The following is a 20,000-nucleotide window of genomic DNA, read 5'->3' on the forward strand; positions in this document are numbered from 1 at the left end:
AGCAGTTAGGGATCCCCTAGATGACATTGTTAGGTCAGTTAGGTCTAGTCATTAAAATTTATGAAGTGGACTACAACCAAATGTAGTAACACTGCCTGTCACCTTATATGTGGTCCCTGGATTTCCCTCCTCTTAACTATCTCCTAGGTGACTAAGGCACCATCTTTCTCATTTTTCTGCCTCAGAGACTGAATCTCCTTCCCAAGTTCATCTGGGTCTTGGTCCTGCCTCATATGTCAGCCAATCCTTCACTTCTGGAGTTGATAGGAGTGGATATGTCAATATCTAATACTGTCTCAACTTCTAGGAACCATCCTTTGAATGTTCTGATGCTGACAGTGCTGTCAGAGCATGGACTCATGACCCTGAAGCCTATAAGGAGATCCTTTAGGGTGTACAACAGATCCAGTCTTGACAGGGCAGTCTATACCATCCCAGGTGGTCAGCTTTTTGACAGTCAACATGGATGCCCTCCGTGTCAATGTCAGTTGAAACATTAGCAGTTTGGGGCCAATGCTGACCTCCGTCTAAGAAGACAAGCTTGATGTGACCCAATTGACCTGACTCAGCTGGTGATCAAGCTGCACTGAAAAATGGTAATATGGTGAATCAAATGTAGAGGCTGGTTAGGATCCTCTGGCCATCTAAGGAATGGGCCGGACTGGCTAATACCACTGAGGTAGACTTTGTGGTTGCAGATGCCCTAAAGAAGGCTCTTTCTCTGCATAGCTCTACTGTCCATACATTAAACACCATCATGCACTCTAGAAAGGCTTGAGAATGGAGTTTACTCATTCTCCCTACTTACTCTAAAGGCTCCATGGCTCACATGCTGAAGTATTCCAGAGAGACTTCATTAGGGAAACTTCCAAAGACTCTGGAAGGGTTGAGTGGTGGGATACCCGAGAAGAAAACAGTCTTTGATATCAACCTTACGCTGCATCTCAAGTCTATCCATGCATCAGGGTCAGAATACACTTGACAGCTCAATAAGGGCAGCAAGCAATGGCATAGCGAACATATGCCACAACTGGTTCTGCCTCAAGGGTTTTGTGGAGGAAAACAAAGCAAATTTCTTAAATGCCCCCTGCAATGGAACCCTGTTATTTGGGTAGACAATAACAGCTTAACTGTAGAAGCAGGAAACAAGAGGGCTACACTCTCAATACTGTTGGGATGAAGTTCCAAATATCACAATATGTGACTTCTAAAACACAGCAGAGTTCATGCCAGCTATGGTTTCAGTGTAATCAATGGCAATTTAGCAACTTCTTCCAAATCTTCTGTTTAAGTTCACAGCAACTTTCAGATTACCTGACAACTCAATGGTGGTCAGAATCAGCAAAATAATTATGATATTCCACAATCTTGCAAACTGCTCCTTGAGGACTTGCCAAAATGTCCCAATATGGAAGCGGTTGAGGGGCAGCCATCCCTCCACTTGCCTGCGTGGTTGGCCATCACCATGAACTAGTGGGCAAGGACTATACTTTCCACAGAACACACCATTTTATTCTTCTCCAATCAGTCTTTTCTTCTATACATTCTATGCCACAAGAAGGCGGTAATGACAGAAGCCTCAAGCCTCTTAGAAAGAGCAGAAAAGCAATTTTGGCACCCAAAAGTATGAAGGACCTGCATATGCCCATTCTGGATTTGAGAAGCCTAACCATTTTTCCAAGACTGACCTTTTGTACGCCCAGGGTGCAAGTCATCCTTCTGTACTGAAATCAAGAGACTGTATGTGCTCTGTAACCTCCAGGATATCTACCCATACATCAAAAAATAAAAGGAGTAAAGGAAGTTCCTTTGCATCTGCACAGCTGTTAGTTATTTTCAGAAACTCTTGCATTTGGTCTCATCTCAGTCCCCAGGGTGTTCACCAAATGCATGGCAGTTTCAGCAACTTATCTTAGTCTGCAGGTGACTAGGGATTCTTCTGTGCCTGGGTGACTAGTTATTAGTATCCCCTCAAAGGGCAGTCTAATAGCTTCTATGTATTATTTCCTGTCATTGTTCCAGTCCTTAGTGATAATGGTGAAGATAGCAAAATCCAAGCTGAAGTCCACCCAGTCTGTCACATTCACTGGATACAAGACGGCCACTTGCCCAACTTTACCTGCTCAGGACATGGTTCTCACCATTCAATCCGTAACCTCTCAGATTCTGATAAGCCAGCCAATGACTACTGCTCTTTCCCTCTGGGTACAACAGCTCATGATGGCCTCCACCTGCATGGTACCAAACACATTACCACACGACAGGTTCACATTTGGAAGCTCATATGTACAACAGAAAAAGCGGTTAGGTCCTCTAGACTTACCAATCAGAATTTCCTGAAAATGCAAGGCTCATGCGAAGTGGTGGATTCAGAAGTCCAACCTACTTCTGGACATATCTTTCCAAGCCTCCAACCATTCTATGATGTCTGCCACACACAACTCTGTTCTAGAGTTGGGGAGGCATTTTCTGGAGCACATGGTTCAAGGGACAGGGTCAGACACAGAGGCTTATCACACAAACATTCTAGAAATTATGGCAGTATTTCTCATGCTGTATGTGTTTCAAGACTGCTTCTCCCAAGGTGCTACTACTACTCACAGTGAAAAGCTGTACTGTGGTACCTGAATGACAGGACAGAACACACTCTTACTCTTGTGTCCAGAAACCATGAAAGTTTGAGAAAAGGCCTTTGTAATCAACTGCTACTCTTTTCTAATCACATCCTAGTAACCGCTAACTCTGTAGTGAGCATGTTTAGATTCTGTTTGCTAAAACCTTATGAACAGTCTCTCAGCTTATCTGCAGCCCAATGCCTGTTTGTTTGATGGGAAAGCCTTGCAAAACAAATACAAAATACTTCATTTTCCTTATTCCTCACTTGGGAGGATGTCCAGGGATGCACTCATACAGAGGTGTCCCACAGGTCTCATTTATGATACCACCACTTCCAGACTTCTAGTGAAGTTGAAGATGCACAAGACCATGGTCAACCTCACAGCTCCCTTTGGCCCTGGCAAGTCTGGTCCTCCTTATGTCTTTATCATCTGGACAGACTTCTCCATCTGGAGTCAACAATGAGACACATTGTACCAATCAGGTAAGCCTCATCCAAACCTTCATTTCTTCTCTCAAGCCACATGGTTTTTCCACCTCTATTGATGGTTAAAGACCCTTTTTATCCTGACAGTGTAAGCAAGGATATTAACCTCTGCTAACAGACCAAGCAACAAGAAAACAAAGCAAAGTGACTCGTTATTCCATTTGGGACATGATCCAGGTCATAGATCCTTCCATTGCACCATTTCGATCTATCTTTGACTACTTGTCCCTGATTTTTTACTCCAACCTCAGCTAATCTTTAGCTGAAGTGCATCTGCCTCCTATTCCAGCTTTAAGAAGCAAACTCCTTCTAACGAACATCATTAAAAGTGTGGAAGATGTTTCCAAAAGCTACCTTTCTAAGTACACAAATCAAGGTGCACACCTCTGGACATTTATTTTGTGCTACAACATTAACTCAGCTGGTACTACAGATTCCAAATTTTCTTGGAAGAGTCTACATTTGGTAGACATCTCTTTACCCAGTAGATTCTAAGAATTGCTAGCCTTGTCTGCTCACTCGCTTTACCTAATGCCCCCAAAACATAGTTTGCCCACAAGAAGAAATTCTTCCTTCATATACAAGTTGCAGCACAGGCAAATTTAAATCCGATCACCAATCTACATGTATTATTTCCTAATTATTCTTACAAAAGGAAATATCAGATGCAACATATTGATGTTTAGTCACCTTAGATTTTATATGGATAGAACTAAATCAATCAAGAGTCTTAATTTTTACCACATTCAACCAAGAAACTGGGATCCAAAGTATTGAACTTAAAACTTTCAAAATGGCTTTCAAACTGCAACAAATTTTAAGTACTTCACGGTGCATTCAGGCCAATAAATAATAAGTAAAGATATATAAAATGAGAGAGAAAAAGGCATTTTCAACAAAGCTTGAAAAGAATTGAATGTAAAGAAAGTTTGCTCAACACAACCAATGGGAACATCCTAGTAAAGTCCTGTTAAGGAAAATATAAGTGCACATTCTTAGCAGAAGCTCTGCAATCTAAGCTCCAAAAGAATGCAGAGGACATCTTGAAATCCTTATTCAAAAAGTTGCAGAGTCGCACCTATTTGAAATCAGTGCCATCAAATAAATCAAAGCCATAACTCAAAGAACATTCAATTCTTACCATTTGCCTTTTTAAAAAGTTCTACAGCATCTGGATTCAATGCCAGCAGTTTCTGTGCGACTTCAATAAGTGATACAAGGATCTTCCTAAGTTCAGTCTGAAACTAAAATAGAAGAAGTGATCTGTATATTTAAGCTAAACCATCAAAAAAAAAAAGACTGAATATGATTTAGGGTTAAATCACAGCAAGAACACATGGGCTTTTTTTAATATTAGCATCATAAACCACCTTGTAGTATAAACAATGACAGATAAAATTTCTTGTACGAAAGCAAAAAACTTGCTGATCACATTAACCATCTTATTAAATTGTTGATGCATTAACTTATCTACCACTGCCTTAAATGACACTTGTCTAAGTACTAAAAAATGAAAAAGTAGTTTCATTCATCAGTCAAGTGTGCCTCAGTTGAATATTAACTTTATAAATATAAGATAATTCAAATAGATCCACTAGTATCTGCTTAAAATTCTTCTGTATTTAAAAACTACAGAACTTGGGGAAAAAGAACTTTATAAAAACAAACAAATCCATTTCTCGCTGCTGGAAATGATTCCATCTTGAAAGGCTAAAGAACTTGGAAAATGACACTACTATAAATGCTACACTTTCTAAACCCTAATATTGCAAGTATGAAGGTGCAAGAGTCTATGAGTGTAAATATATTTACAAATAGGGCTCAAATGAAAACATACTTCAGATGGCGATGTTCAAGATGTCTTGTGCATATGTTGTAGAAGAGAATGTTCATAGGTTCATAGGTTCATACTAGGCTATCTGCCCTAGGGCATTTATAAGCCTAGCCAGAATGTGTTTGGCTTTCGCCACCCATTTTAAATTTATTTTGCTATGCCCTTTTTCGAGGTTAGTATACTGTGCCTCTGTCTAACAGCGACACAGAAGTGATACACGGGGTAAACCTATGATCTCCCATCCACTCATCAAGATTCCTCTTGAAGAGAGGAAATGAGGGACTCTGCCTAACCTGGACTTGGATTTTATTCCAGAGTGAAGGGAGCCTCTGGGTTATGAATCTGTCCCTCCAGCATGTCCTATTTATTTCAGTGCTGAGGTACAAGTCTCTCGAGCGCGTAGCTCGATGGGATTTGGATTTTCTGAGGTGCAGCATGTCCATTAATTCCGGGTTGGACATGGCTTTATACGTCAGGCACAGATCACCTCTGAACAGGCGGTATGCCACTGAGTAGAGCTGGAGTTTCTTTAACTGGGCAGCATATGGCATCTGTTTGAGCCCTTTGATCCTCTTGGTGAGATACTTTTGGGGTCTTTCCAGTTGCTGCAGGTGTCTGGTAAGGTACATCCCAAAAGGGGCATTGTACTCAATTATGGGCCTGACGAGGGATGAGTAAAGAGGCACGATGACCTCCCCTGATCTAGATGTGAATCCCTTCATGATTAGGTGGGCTATATAAAATGTTTTTAACCACTTTGGCCACGTGGTTGTCAAATGAGAGATTGCTATCAACTTGGGTCCCCAGGTCCCTAATTACTTCTTCTGTACTTAATGGATTACCACCTATGTGGTAATTTGTGGGCATTTTTGCCAAAGGGGATGACTATACACTTTTTGGCATTTAGCTTGAGGCCATGGCTCTGGCACCAGTTGTCTGTTTCTATGAGGCCCTTTTGGAGGATGCTTGTGTCGGCTGGAGAGTCGATTATGGTGCCCAGTTTGCAGTCATCTGCGAACTTGGTCAGCCACAGTCCTTCTGTGTTTGCCTGTACCTCCGAGAAATATATACCGAACAAGAGAGGTCCCAGGACCGCGCCTTGTGGGACACCACTTGTAACTGGTTTGGAGTCTGACATGACTCCAGCAATTCTAACCATGTGGGTTCTGTCCTTGAGCCAGTTTGCAATCCATCTAGTGACATAGGGGTTTATATTTAAGCTGGTGAGCTTATCTATAATGCCCGAGTGGGGTATTGTATCGAAGGCTTTTGCGAGGTCCAGGTAGGCTGTGTGGATCACCTTCCCCTCGTCAATGGCCTTGGTGACTGTTTCAAAGAAATCAACCAGGTTTAAGAGGCAGGATCTGCCCTTAACAAAGCCGAACTGGGTAGGATCCAGTGTTTGTAGGTCCACAATATCTTTATTTATGAGGTCCATGATGATCCTTTCCATAGCTTTGCAGACCAAGCTAGTCAGGCTTATGGGGCGATAGTTTCCAGGATCCGTTGAGGCACCACCATTATGGAGAGGGACCACTGTTGCTGTACGCCACTCTTTGGGCACATATCCTGTAGTAAGGCTGAGATTGAACAGTAGTTTTATGTTTGGGTTTAGCTCTTCTTGGAGTTCATGTAGGGCAGCCAGGACACCATCTGGTCCCATTGATGCTGTGTTTTTGCTTTGGAGAGGCGGCTCTAACCTGAGCATCTGAGATGTCAGGGGCAGCACTCTGCTGGGATAGATATTTGCCCTTTTGGTGGGGGGGGAGTTTGCACTGAACCTGTCAGCTAGGATGTTGGCAATGTCTGTGGGTTCGGTGTATCTTTTGTCATTTTGGACTAATTCTGAGCATATCTGGGAATTACCACCCAGGTTCCCAACATAACTAAAGAAAGCCTTGTGATTATCCTTAGTGTCCTGTGCAATTTTTCTCTCGAAGCTGGCCTTAGACAATTTTGTGTGTGCCCGTAGTTTTTTGCCAATACTGATCAGTGATGCCTTCCATTTTTGGGATTTTGCTCTATCATTTAGTAGCTTCCTCCTTCTATTGTATAGTTTGTTTATCACTGGGGTCCACCAGACAGGACGTCTGCCCTTTGGAGGATTGGGTCTTGGTTTTATTTGGGATCGCATGATCCATGCATTCCTGAAGGTGTTCATAGAATGCGTTTATAAAGGATTCTGCGGTCTGGGCCGTATTTTCCACAGGCCCGGGGGCTTTGAAGGATTCCACCTCAGTTTTGAGGAGTGTGAAATTTGCTTTAGAGAGGTTTTTCACTGTGGTTTTCTGGGCAGAGGGTGGGATCGGGATGTGAATATCCAGTGAGATTAGTTTATGGTCTGATCTTACCAGTGAGGGATACACTTTTGGTCTGGAGCATAGAGTCCCCATGTTGGTGATGATCAGGTACAGTATGTTTTCCCCTCTTGTGGGAGTGGTAACAAGTTGTTCCATAGCATTTGAGTCTATAAATTCTAGGAACCTTTGGGCTAGGGTGTTGGAGCTAGAGTAATGCTCCCAGTCTATGTTTGGGTAGTTGAAGTCGCCCAATATAATGGTGTTTGGAGAGACCTTCATATTTTCCAGTGTTCTCAGGAAGGCCTAGTGGGGTTCCTGGATTTGCGAGGGTAGTCTGTAGCAGGCTATAAACTGGAAGGCAGTTTTACCCACTGTTAGTTGCACATGGATAGTCTCTGATGCTTCATACTTTGCCACCAACCTGGAGGTGTGGGCATCTTTGATGAATATCGATACTCCCCCTCCTTTTGTGGTTCGGTCCAAGTTTTGGGGCCGAAAAGCATGGTATGAGGTATAACCTGGTAGTGCTGGGGTGCTCTTGGGAGCCCTGAACCAGGTTTCTGTTACTGCACAGATATCGATGTTCTCCATGCTAAGGAGAGTTTCGAGTGCGTGCATCTTGAGGTTTAGACTTCTGGCGTTGAGTAGCATTACTCTTAGTTTCTTATCCCCTTGTGATACCTATGGAGGTGGGTTTGTCTTTTGAGCCTTGCCTAAAAAGGCACTATGGGGGTAGCAAGAGCCTTTGCCAATATCTGAAAGCCCAGGGGTGACAGGTGCAAGCCGTCCCTAGCCAAGCATCGTGGCTCGTCGAGCATATCATTCCAAGCTGACAGGCATTGGATCCCCTTTGAAGGACACCAGTACTTAAGCCAATTGTTGAAATTGATCATCTTGTCTTCATACTGTGGCATCATTCTTGGTGAGGGTAAGATGCTACTCAAGGTCAGGGTCATACCGGCCTGGGCTACATGCTCAGAGAGCTCCTCTATGTCTCTTTTCATGTAGTCCAGGGAGGTATGTCTCAGGTCATTCACACCAGCATGGACAATGACGAGTCATATTTGTACTTGCCTTGGAGTGACCTGAGTGCTTGTGTTATGTGGCGGATCCTAGCACCAGACAGGCTGCTCACCGTGACCCTCTCCTTGTTCAGCCTGGTGAGCGGGACGTCAGTGTGCCTGACGATAGAGTCACCTATTACAAGTGTATCAGGTGTGTTGTTTAGTCTTAAGGGCTGTGACTGTTTGGCACACTGGCTTTGTGAGATATGTGTTGCACGTGTTTTGTTTTGGGGTAGCGGCTGCTTGGGTGTCTGCTTTGGAGGTCTCTGCTGCTTTGGCAGATCTTTATTTAGACCCTCCGAGTATGTTTTTGTGTGATTATGTGTTTGGTTTGCTGTTGTGGTAGGTCTATGTGAGACTGGAATTGTAGTGAGTGTGGTTTCCTTCTCCTCCTGACTGGTTATGCCAGTACTGAGTTGAGAGAGCTTAGCCTCCAGTTTGGCTATATGGTTGCATCTCTCACATGTGTTGGAATTTGTTGGGAGGAGGAGAGGGTTGCCTGTGTACATGAGGCAGTTGTAACATTGCCTCAAGATTCCCAGATTCACCAGCTGGACCGGAGAGGAGATTGACAACTGACCTTTGGACATGCTAGAATAATATTGGGAATTCCTTAATTGAAAACCAGGGCCACTGGGGAGTGAGGGTGTAGTGCTTTTAATTTTTAGTGCTGACTTATATAATTGCTTTAGTGAGCAAGTGCCAGGTAACTTAAGTGCAATGTGTTACAGGTAACTTAAATGCAAAAACGACAAACAGTAACTTTCTTTCAAGTGAAACAAGGAAATAAGTACAGTAAGCAATGCAGATATCACTAGTGATCCACAGAAGTGCTGAGAAGCATGGCCTGAGTGATAGCTTGATGTGTTTTTGTGAAACCACAAAAGTTATATCCTTTCTCCAGAGGTAGTGGCAACCTACGTGTTATAATAATGCTGGACAGGGATAGAATTTGAACCCAAGCAGGATGAGAGAGTTGCCATGCTGGTCGTTCAAAAGACTGGCTTAAAAAAGTCTGTATTCAAGATCATGGCATGTAAAACCATTTCTTATATTTTACCACTTTCATTTTGTTTAGCTTAATGTTAGTTACTGGAGTAATGAATTGATCCAAAAGCACCCACAACAAGGAAAAATAAACACAACAGTGATAAAACAGAGTAAACAATAAATGAAAGTAGTATAGTTATAGTAACACTTGATCCTTGCAGTCTTCTTCAATCTGTCTCAGTCAATGGCTTCCTCATATCTGGTTGGATCTGGCGCTGGCTACATCAAGACTTCAGCTCCAATGCTTTACCTCCTCTCACAAAACTCCCTGCAGCCCCTACTACTCCTTTGATTGAGTTTGCCCGTTATGCAAAATAATTTAAAAGGGAAAAACACAGACCCTTTATGAAAGAAAAAAAAAAAACTTTGAAAACAGACCTGAAGGTCTCAACAAGCCCTCAGGCTGAACTGTAAGACCTCCTAAGAGGACTATTATGCATACATACATATATATGGATCTAGGATCCTTGAACGAAAACGCTTTTAACCAAAACCAAAATGACCAAGCACACTTTTGTGAAAGTGCTTTTCTACCAAAAAGGCACTTTTGCAAAAGTCTGCAAAAAAAAAAAAGCAGTAAACGCTGCACCCCCCCCCACACTCCCCTACTTTTATATTCTCACTCCGAGATCGCACTACAGTGGGGAAAAGGGAATATTCCCTTATCCCCACTGTACCGTGACCTCAGCAATACCCATTCTGTCATAATTTTCATTTTTTTGAGCTCACTTTAGCAAAATGCATTTTCTATGAAAAGGCACTTTCGCAAAAGTGTGCTCGGTCATTCTGGATTAGGTTAAAAGCACTTTCGTTCAAGAGTCCTAGTTATATTTTATATTACATACACACACACACACACACACACACACACACACACACACACACACACACACACACACATATATACATATACACACACACACACACACACACACACACACACACACACACAAAGATGGCAATTTGGAGGGGGACCAGTGGGAGGAATGGTTGAGATGGATGAAAGAAAACAAATTTCATATCTGATGCGGTCTTTTTTGTCCATCTCAGCCTGTGGGACAGAGTCCAGCAAGTGAAAAAGGGTGGTATTGATAGAGAATGTTTCACAACACAATGAGCCAAAGGCATATCTAGACCTGCACTGAATGGTTAAGTTTGTCATGACAAGCTGAAGTAGGAGTACTAAACCATGCTACCCCTGACCAAATTTCATCCAAGGGAGCATAACTAAAAAAGGATGCATAAGTGGGACTGTCCCAGTGGAGTGTGCCTTGGCTTGTAAGGAAGACAAAGACATTTGTTTAAGTAAACAATGCAGATACAATCAGACAGCCATCTGGACAAAGTTCACCTTGGAGACTGGTTTCTCGAACTTAGAGAAAAGGACAAATAACTGATCAGACTTTCTGAAATGGTTTAGTCTAGCCCAATCTGAGTCGATGATGAATATTTAGACAATGAATCACATATTCCCCTTTTGTTACTGTAATTGTGAAAGAAGACAGAACTGATTCAACTTGGATTCTGTTGCCACTTTGGGAAAAAGGGAATAGGTTAGGGTGCAAGGAAACCAGGTCCTTGTGAAAACCTAATGAGGCAGCATACTGGATAATTCCTGAAGCTCTGAAAATCTTCTGGTTGAAGTGACATCCACCAAAGAGTATGCTTTCTCAAAAGAAGCTTTAAATCAAACTGTAGTGGAAGACTCAAAGGGAGCAGAAGTCAGAGCTGGTCTAACCATGTGAAGGACTCAGTGCAGGACAGGATCCCCAACTGGAAGTCTCAAGTACCTTTCAAAAAGGCTTTGGACAGTTGTAGAGATGCCAAAGGGATTTGCCCATGACCAAGAAGAAAGATGGAAATGGATGTCAATTACATGGTGGAGCAACTTAAATCAGAGTAAAAAAGGCCAGTTAAGAAATCCGGAATGACAGAGCTGGAAAGGGGTCTAGATCTTTACAAACAATGCATAAAGAAAATCTTTTCCATTTTTACAGTACACTTTTCTAGTGGAAGGCTTCTAAAAAGATGAGAGCATGTAAAGATCTCTCTCCGAAAGTCTGGGATCTCTCGCCATAAATGGAATTGGAGAAACAAGGCAGTTAATTTAGGGACTTCAGATTAGGGTGAGGTTGACTCGAAGGGTGAAAAAAGTACAGTTTTGTACCTACCATAAATGTAGATGTTTGAGGATCCACATTGCTGCAGTCATAACCTGTGGGTAGTCCGCTGTCCTCGGTCGGCCCGAATACCAAAGAGTTAGGCTGGCGTCGGTCATGGGCGCCCGGTGCTGACATCAGTACGTAGTAGTACTAAAGCGCATGACCGACGCCATATCCTCAGTCTTTCTTGCCCCAGATGTCAGAAGGCCTTAAAAAAGGAAAGGCCAGAGCCACAAAGGAGAAAATAACAATAATCCCTAAGGAACAACAACAACCACAACAACAACCCCCCCAAACCATAGAGGGGAAGGAGGGAGGGAAAATAGGACTGCAGCAATGTGGATCCTCGAACATCTACATTTATGGTAGGTACAAAACTGTACTATGTTCTTAGTCTCACATTGCTGCAGTCATAACCTGTGGGTAGAATCCCAAAGCAAAGGAAAAGGGAGGCTGGCAAACTATAAAGCATTAGGGGCTGCTAACATGCCCTGTAAGACTGCAGTGGCAAACCCAGCCCTGGACTTGGAGTAAAGAGGGAGATGGTAATGCTTAGTAAAAGTGTGAACTGAACTCCAAGTAGCTGCTTCCAAAATATCCTTAGTAGCTACACCCCTCAAAAAAGCAGTAGATGTGGAATGAGGTCTAATCCCAGCAGGAACATTCTTCCCATGATGAGAATAACAAAAGGCAATACAATTAGCAATCCACTTTGAAATAGTCTGCTTTGAAACAGCTTTCCCTTGTGAACTCAAAGCAAAAGAAACCAATAACTGTTGAGTCTGTCTGAACTCCTTAGTTCTGCTCAAATAGTAACGTAACTGCTCAAATAGTAACGTAACTGCCTGTGTATATCCAAAGAATGCAAGATTTTTTCCCCCTTATTTTGGGGATCAGCATAAAAGGTAGGCAAATGGATAGACTGGTTCAAGGCCACATTAGAAATAACTTTTGGCATAAAAGTAGGGTTAGTACGTAAAGAAACTCTATCCTTATGGAATATCAGAAAGGGTTCAACTGCCATGAGAGCCAGCAATTCAGATACCCTTCTAGCAGAAGTAATGGCCAACAAAAAGGCAGTCTTCCAAGACAAAAACTTCAATTCCGATGTAGCTGCAGGTTCAAAAGGAGGCAAAGTAAGCTTCTCCAACACAAAATTGAGATCCCAGGAAGGTGTAGGAGCTCTCGTGGGGGTCTTATATTTTTGCCCTCTAAGAAATTGCTTAAACAAAGGGTGAGAAAATAAAGGAGGGTCACAATCATAGTGAGCAGAAATGGCTGCAGCATGAACCTTCACAGAGGAAAATGACAAACCCTTGTCTAGTAATTCAGTAAGGTACTGCAGTGTAAAACTCAAATTAGGTACCGAGACATCAAAGTCCTTTGTTGTGCTCCAAAGAAAAAATCTCCTCCATTTATCAGCATAAACCTTTCTAGTGCTGGGCCTGGCTTCCAAAATGACATCCAAAACCTGTTGAGGAAGCTGAGAACCCACAGGCTCTAAAACAGAATTCGCCAGGCCGTTAGATGCAGGGACTGCACCCTGACATTGAGCAAATGACTGCTTGACTGGGACAACAAGTGAGGAAGCTGTGGCAAAGGCCAAGGAGGCTCCTGAATTAAACTCCTCAGCAGAGGATACCAGTGCTGTCGTGGCCAATCTGGTGCTATTAAAATCATGGAAGGCTTGTCCCGCCTGACTTTCAAGAGTACCTTGGTAAGGAGAGGCAGAGGAGGAAAAGCATAGACGTGAAGGTTGTTCCAACTGAAAGATAGAGCATCCACTTTCCAAGCTTTTGGGTGAAACATCTTTGTGCAAAATTTTGGTAGTTGGAAATTTAGAGGGGAAGCGAACAGATCTATGTCTGGAGTTCCCCAAGCCACTGTCAACTGTTGGAATACTTGAGGATCCAATTTCCACTCGTGGGGATCCACAATTTGTCTGCTCAATACATCTGCTAGGGAGTTCTGTGCCCTTGGCAGAAACCGTGCTTGAAGAGTGATGTGCAAACTCAGAGCAGTCTCCCACAATATCACAGCTTGTCTGCAAAGAGGGTAAGAATGGGTTCCCCCCTGCTTGTTGATGTACCACATGACTGTAGTGTTGTCTGTTCGTATCAACACCTGTCCTGGTTGAAGTAGGCCCTTGAAAGCCATCAGGGCAAACTGGACTGCTAACATCTCCTTCATGTTGATATGCAAATGCTGTAGTCTGGGAGGCCACGTGTCTTGAATCCATTTCCCATTGAAGTGTGCTCCCCAAGCCAGGTCTGAGGCATCCATTGTTATGATCTGACTCGCCTCTGGTCGGGTCACAGAGAGTCCCTTGTTTAGGTGACATTCCTGTGCCCACCACAAGAATTCCTTTTGGATGCAAGGTATTATCTGAATGACAGTGTCCAAATCGTGGCAGTGTTGAGTCCATACACTTTTGAGATACCATTGTAGCTTCCTCATATGCAGTTTGGCATTGGGAAGTACCAAAATGCAAGATGCCATGAACCCCAAGGCTTGAAGGACTGTCCTTGCAGTCAGCCTGGACAGTACTGATAATTGCTGGAAGTATAGATGAAGAGTTCTTTGTTTGTCCGGGGTCAGAAAAGCCATCTGAGAGGCTGTATTCAGTCTCACACCCAGAAAGCACATGTCCTGAGAGGGTACTAGACTGGACTTTGTTTCGTTCACAGAATACCCTAGGCACCTTAAAACTGCCATTACATACTGTAGATGTTGAAGTAACTTGTCTTTGTCTTGAGCAAGAATCAGGCAATCGTCCAGATAAGGATAAATTTGTATTCCCCTCAGTCTTAAGAAAGCTATTACAGAAGCCAGAACCTTTGTGAACACCCTGGGCGCAGTAGATAAACCAAAGGGCAATGCAGAGAACTGATAATGAGAAGTACCAGCCCGAAAACGCAGGAATCTCCTGCAGCTGGGCCTGATAGGAATGTGAAGATAGGCCTCTTTGAGATCCAGAGTTACCATCCAGCGATTTTTGCCTAGCAGAGGTAGAAGTTGCTGTAATGTTAACATCTTGAACCTTGGAATGTCTAGGTATGTATTGAGAATGGACAAATCCAGAATTGGCCTCCAAGTGTTTCCTTTCTTTGGCACTAGGAATAGAAGAGAATAAAACCCTAGGCCTTCTTCTGACGGAGGTACCACCTGGATTGCCTCCATCTGTAAAAGCAAAGAAATTTGTTCCTGAGCCTCCAGCCTTTCTGAGGAGGTACATCTGGCATGCCTTTGAAAGGAGGAAAAGTGTGAAAATAAAACTTGTAGCCTTGATTTATTATGTCCAACACCCATTTGTCCTGGGTGACCAAATGCCAATTTTGTTTGAAAACTGCCAACTTTCCTCCTAGAGGAGCTGCCAGAAAAGAAGGATCTGGCAGCTGAAGATACAGGTCATTGGGTCTGTTTACGAAAAGGCTGACCCCTGCCCTCACCAGAAGATTGTGCAGGAGAACTCAAGTCCTAGGTCTGAAAGAACCCTGAGCGTGAGCCCTGCCCCTACCACGTCTAGGCCTGCCCTTAAACTGAAAATCCGAAGAAGGGAAAGACCATCCTCTTGCAGGCCAATTCCTGCTAAACTTAGGGGGCTGCACTTGCAAAAATTCCTTAACCGTCTGCATAGACTTAGCTTTGTCTTCCATCTTTTTCAAAACTGACTCCACAGAGGAACCAAAAAGAACTTCAGATTGAAGAGGAGCATCCAAAATCCGAGCTTTAACATGCTCTGACAAATTTTGATCCTTAAGCCAGGCATGTCTACGAATAACTGAACCAGTAGCAGCCACCCTGGAAGAAGCCTGAAGGTCATCAAAGCCACACTGCAAGGAATGTTTACCAACTTGATCTGAAGCATGAACCAAGTCCTGCAATTCCTTACACTCTATACCCTCAGATAGAGCATCTACCTTAGATTTTAATTGACCTAACAGAAAGTTCTGATACTTCAGCATATGAAATTGGCAATTTAAAGCCCTCATAGCTAACGTAGAAGAGGTGTACACTTTTTTACCCCACCTATACAACGCTCTAGAATCTTTATCCAAAGGAACTGGATTCTTAACCACAGAAGCCCCGACACCTTTAGGCCCTTGAATAATAGTTTCCGGGTCAGCTCTAGGACTCTTATACAAATATTTATGTGCCTCTGAACTCTGTAATACCTGTCTGGCTTGACAGGGCAGGGGTAAAGAATCAGGATTAAGGGAAGCTTCAGAAAAACATCCTGAACAACATCTAAAACAGGGGGAATAGCCAAAGGTCTATGTTGTGGCAAAAACAAAAATTCCCTAAGCCTCTTACAAGAATCTGAAAAATCCTGACCTTCCCACTTGAAATGCTCCCTCATGGAATGCAAGGTTTCAGAAAAGGAAAAATCCTCTGGAGGAGAAGCAGAAGGACAGGAATCCTCTGCATCCGAATCTGAATAGGGAGGAAAATCCTGAATATCCTCAGGTGAGGACTCAGAGTAATCAGAGGAATGCTCCATTCCCTCTAAATCTGTCTCCACCCTAGGCCTCTTCTCTGGAGGGGGCATAGAACCCCTGATCAAAGTAATCAAATCCTCTGCCATTTTCAACATATGTTTTTTAGGAACAGAGCCCGAAGAACTAGGGCTATGGCCCGTACCAGAAAGACCAGGTCTAGCCTTAGCAGGGCCTTTAGTGACTGAAAAAGAAGGCCTAATAACCTTTTGTAAGGATGGAACCACAGAAACCTGAGAAGCACCCTCGGCCTGGCCTAACTCCTGAGAGGCCAACTCCTGTAACAGTAAAGGTTCCCCCTGGGATTCAGCCGAGACCTCGGCTGGAATCACAGATTCAACCGTAGATTCCATAGAACCGGCGTCCGCAACGGACGACTCATCCGGTTTAGACTTTAAAAATTTATCTTTTCGCTTTTTTGCGGTAGCGGGCGTCGGAGGATCCGACGGCATGTTGTAGTTACACCGCTTACCGAAAACCAACCTAGCACAGTCTAATCTGCGTTTAATGGTGCGCTTATTAAATCTAGCGCAAAAGCGACACCCGACTACGTCGTGCTCAGGCCCCAAGCAAGGAATACAGAGAGAATGATAGTCCCTATGAGGTATCTGTTTCCCACAAGAAATACAATTATTAACTTTTTCTGACATCCGGATTAACTGAGGCAAGAAAAGACAAAAATTTTCCCCAACGGGGTACTTAGCCCAACTTGGTCTTCGGTCTGAAACTTGAAAATTGAAAATTTCAGAACGCCGAACGGCACTTGCAAACGCTGCTTCTGCTTCGGACCACGCGGCAAGAAAGACTGAGGATATGGCATCGGTCATGCGCTTTAGTACTACTACGTACTGACGTCAGCACCGGGCACCCATGACCGACGCCAGCCTAACTCTTTGGTATTCGGACCGACCGAGGACAGCGGACTACCCACAGGTTATGACTGCAGCAATGTGAGACGAAGAACATCAACATCCAGAATAAAGTCCAGTACCCAGGGTATTTTAGATGAGGTTGCAGAAAGGAGAACCATACTTTTAATGGCCAGAAGGGAGCAAGGAGGATTACAGCCTTCAGTAGAAACTTGGTGATCACAGGTGTAGGTGGAAAGGCATACAGGAGCATGGGATGCCAAGTATGCAGAACAGCATCCCTTTCCGATTCCCTCTGTGGAAAGAACAGGACAAAATAGTTGCTGAATTTGGTGTTTAGAGGAGTGGCAAATGGACAGGCCCCTGTAGCTGAAGATCTGAGCTTTCACAGATGGATTGAGGGACCACTCCTGAGGCATCAAAATGCTCCTACCAAGACTGTCCACCAATATGTGTTGACAGAAGCTTTCCGAAGACAAATGTCACACGCTCACATACTCTGGGTACTGGGTAAGACCAGGTTCCCCCTTGTTCATTTACATATATTAGACAATGGACATACTGTCGGTTTTGCTAGCTAGCACACTCTTGGGGAGAGAGTCCTAAAAGGCCTACAACATGAGAAGGACTGGTCTCATCTCAAAGACGTTGATGTGAAGGTGGGCTTCTGACAGGGACCAGGTACCTTGGACCACCTCTCCTTCGAAATGCCCCCAACCACCCCCCTCAACAAGAGATCACTGTCGCAATGGACTAGTGCAGAACAAATGACTTCTGTTTGGACATAAATCACCAGGCAATGCGATGTCAAATATATGTCAAAAGAATGGGAAAGTCCATCAGGTGTGTTGTCAAGGACCATTGGAGAAAGTCCACTGTAGCACCTTCATTAAAAAATATGGCTAATGGAATCAAGGGTATGGATAGGGCCATAAGGCCTAAAACAGAAAGTCGAAACAGAATACCTTTAAAAGGTTTAGAATAGGACTTGCTTGTATTTCAATCAAATTCAAATGTGGTCCAGGAAAATTGACTAGTGGTGTCCATCTGGTATCTAATCAACTCTGCAATTTGAATAGCCTCTAGATTTGGTTTCTCAAAGCCAAAAGTGATCCCAAAGGACAGACACCAATGGAGCAAGAAGTCTCTCACTCTGATCAACAATGCTCTTGAATTTGTAAGTAGCCAGTTGTCCATATATGGAAAGTCCCAAAAATCGGGCAGGCTGTTACCATCATCTCGCACATGGTGAACTTTCAAGGGAGATGTGGTGAGACAGAGTTTGGAGACACTTAGAAAAAAAACTTAATTATGGAAGGAGAGCAAAAATGTAACAAAAGAAAGTCATATGGAACAAAGGATTACTTGTTGCTAAATAAAGCCATAACATGGAACTGTAAAAAGGGGAAGAATTTTAAGTATGACATGGCTGGATTACTTTGGAAAAGCATTAGACAGCATCCCACATTCATGTATAAAGGAATGTTTCCAGATGTACAAGATGCATCCTACACTGATAAATTAAATTACTTTGTAGTTGAGTCATGACAAAAAGCAAATTATTATCCCAGAGACAAAAGTTCAAAGGGGGGTTATTCCAGGGAGACCGTCATCGCTGCTGTTTTGTCTTCCCAATAATCTGTTTAGTTAACAGATTAGTCCATTACAATTTGGATCCCAGAAAACAACCTTGTTTAAAGATTGCTCATTTTTTTTTATGGACGACTTAAAACTATACATTTCATAACATGGAGAGTTGAAAGTACAACTACAAATAGTTACAACTTTCTCTGATCATATAATAATGACATTTGGTCTTCATTAATGTGTGAAAGCAATATTAAAAACAGGAAACCAATAAAATATCAACCTGGGACAGGAATGTGATATAAAGGAACTTTAGCAAGAGTGTGTGTATAAATATCTGAGAATATATTAAGGATCAACAATAAAACGTGAGCAAATGAAAATAAAGCTCAGTAACAAACACTTAAAACTGATACTGAAAACTTCCTTGACATTTAGGAATAAAGTCCAAGATATAAATAAATTAGCTCTTCCTGTTTTAACTTACAGTTTTGGGTTAATCGACTGGACAGAAAAACAAGAAAACAGCTTCATGCTTATCAAATGATATATAAATCAGTGCACACCAAGAGTATATTCCTCATTCTCTAAAGGAGGTATGGTTCTCTTCGAAACTGATTACATGCAAATTGGGAGCCTGCATAAATATCTTTTGACCTTTTCAGATCAAAACATGGTGGAAGTTTCAAAACATGAGGAGAAGTTGTCCAAGATGACATCTTTGCTTAGTTTAGCAGAAGCATTCCAGTGCCAAGCGGGCAAAGATATCAAACCAGAAGTAGACAAATCAGACAGCAAATGAATAGGCTTAAAAACAAAAGAATATAAGGAGGAGGATCAGATGAGAAGAAAAAATGTGGAAAACCCATAAATATAGTGGCAAGTACAGCGACTTCCTGGAACCACCTCACGTTGATCAAAATTTGATGCAGGAGTAGTTAGAGAAGTGAAACCAAAAGATAAAAGGTAAATTATGACAGCCCAGGATAGTGGACCACAAACATAGTCTTACAAAATCCTTTGAAGAGGTGGGAGAAATAGCCATGCAGGAAACTGGAAACAACTTTTTACTGGGTGTGATGCACTCATGGCAGAGGGCCTAAATACAGAAAAGCACAACAATGACCCAAGATTGTTGCACTAAAGATTGTGCAAACACTACAATGCAACAGTAGCAGAGATGCACTGGAAACATGAACCACAAAACATTACAGAGACTGATGAAGTGAATACCACATGGGATCACATATTACCAACAGTTCAAAAATATATGAGAAAACCAAATACAGTAGTCCATGGAAAAAAAGTAGCATTGATCACTGAAATTGCTACACCCACTGATAAGAATGTTTTACATACAAAAAAGAATTATAAAATATCAGGATTTGCAATGTGGAAGAAAGATACACAGGCAGTTTCAACAGCAACAGGCCTAATAAAAAAGAATTCACAGTCGTATAACATATGCTACCCCATACAATTATCAGAAGTCAATTCTGGCCACATTGCAGGCGCTGAAAAGAGCACTCTTGGCC

The 20,000-nt window shown here is 42.7% G+C and overlaps 1 protein-coding gene across 1 annotated transcript in view; it reads right to left on the bottom strand.

The window, feature by feature from the left end:
- The window catches only part of UBAC1 (UBA domain containing 1), a 256,346-nt gene that overhangs the window by 184,699 nt on the left and 51,647 nt on the right, over nucleotides 1-20,000 (bottom strand). The window contains exon 8 of the mRNA XM_044058118.1: nucleotides 4,245-4,347. Coding sequence (XP_043914053.1) covers nucleotides 4,245-4,347 — 103 coding nt within the window. The remainder of the gene's footprint in view (nucleotides 1-4,244; nucleotides 4,348-20,000) is intronic.

The sequence above is a fragment of the Protopterus annectens genome, chromosome 16.part0 (genome assembly GCF_019279795.1).
Source record: "Protopterus annectens isolate FY-2018-M chromosome 16.part0, PAN1.0, whole genome shotgun sequence".
Classification (NCBI taxonomy): Eukaryota; Metazoa; Chordata; order Ceratodontiformes; family Protopteridae; genus Protopterus; species Protopterus annectens.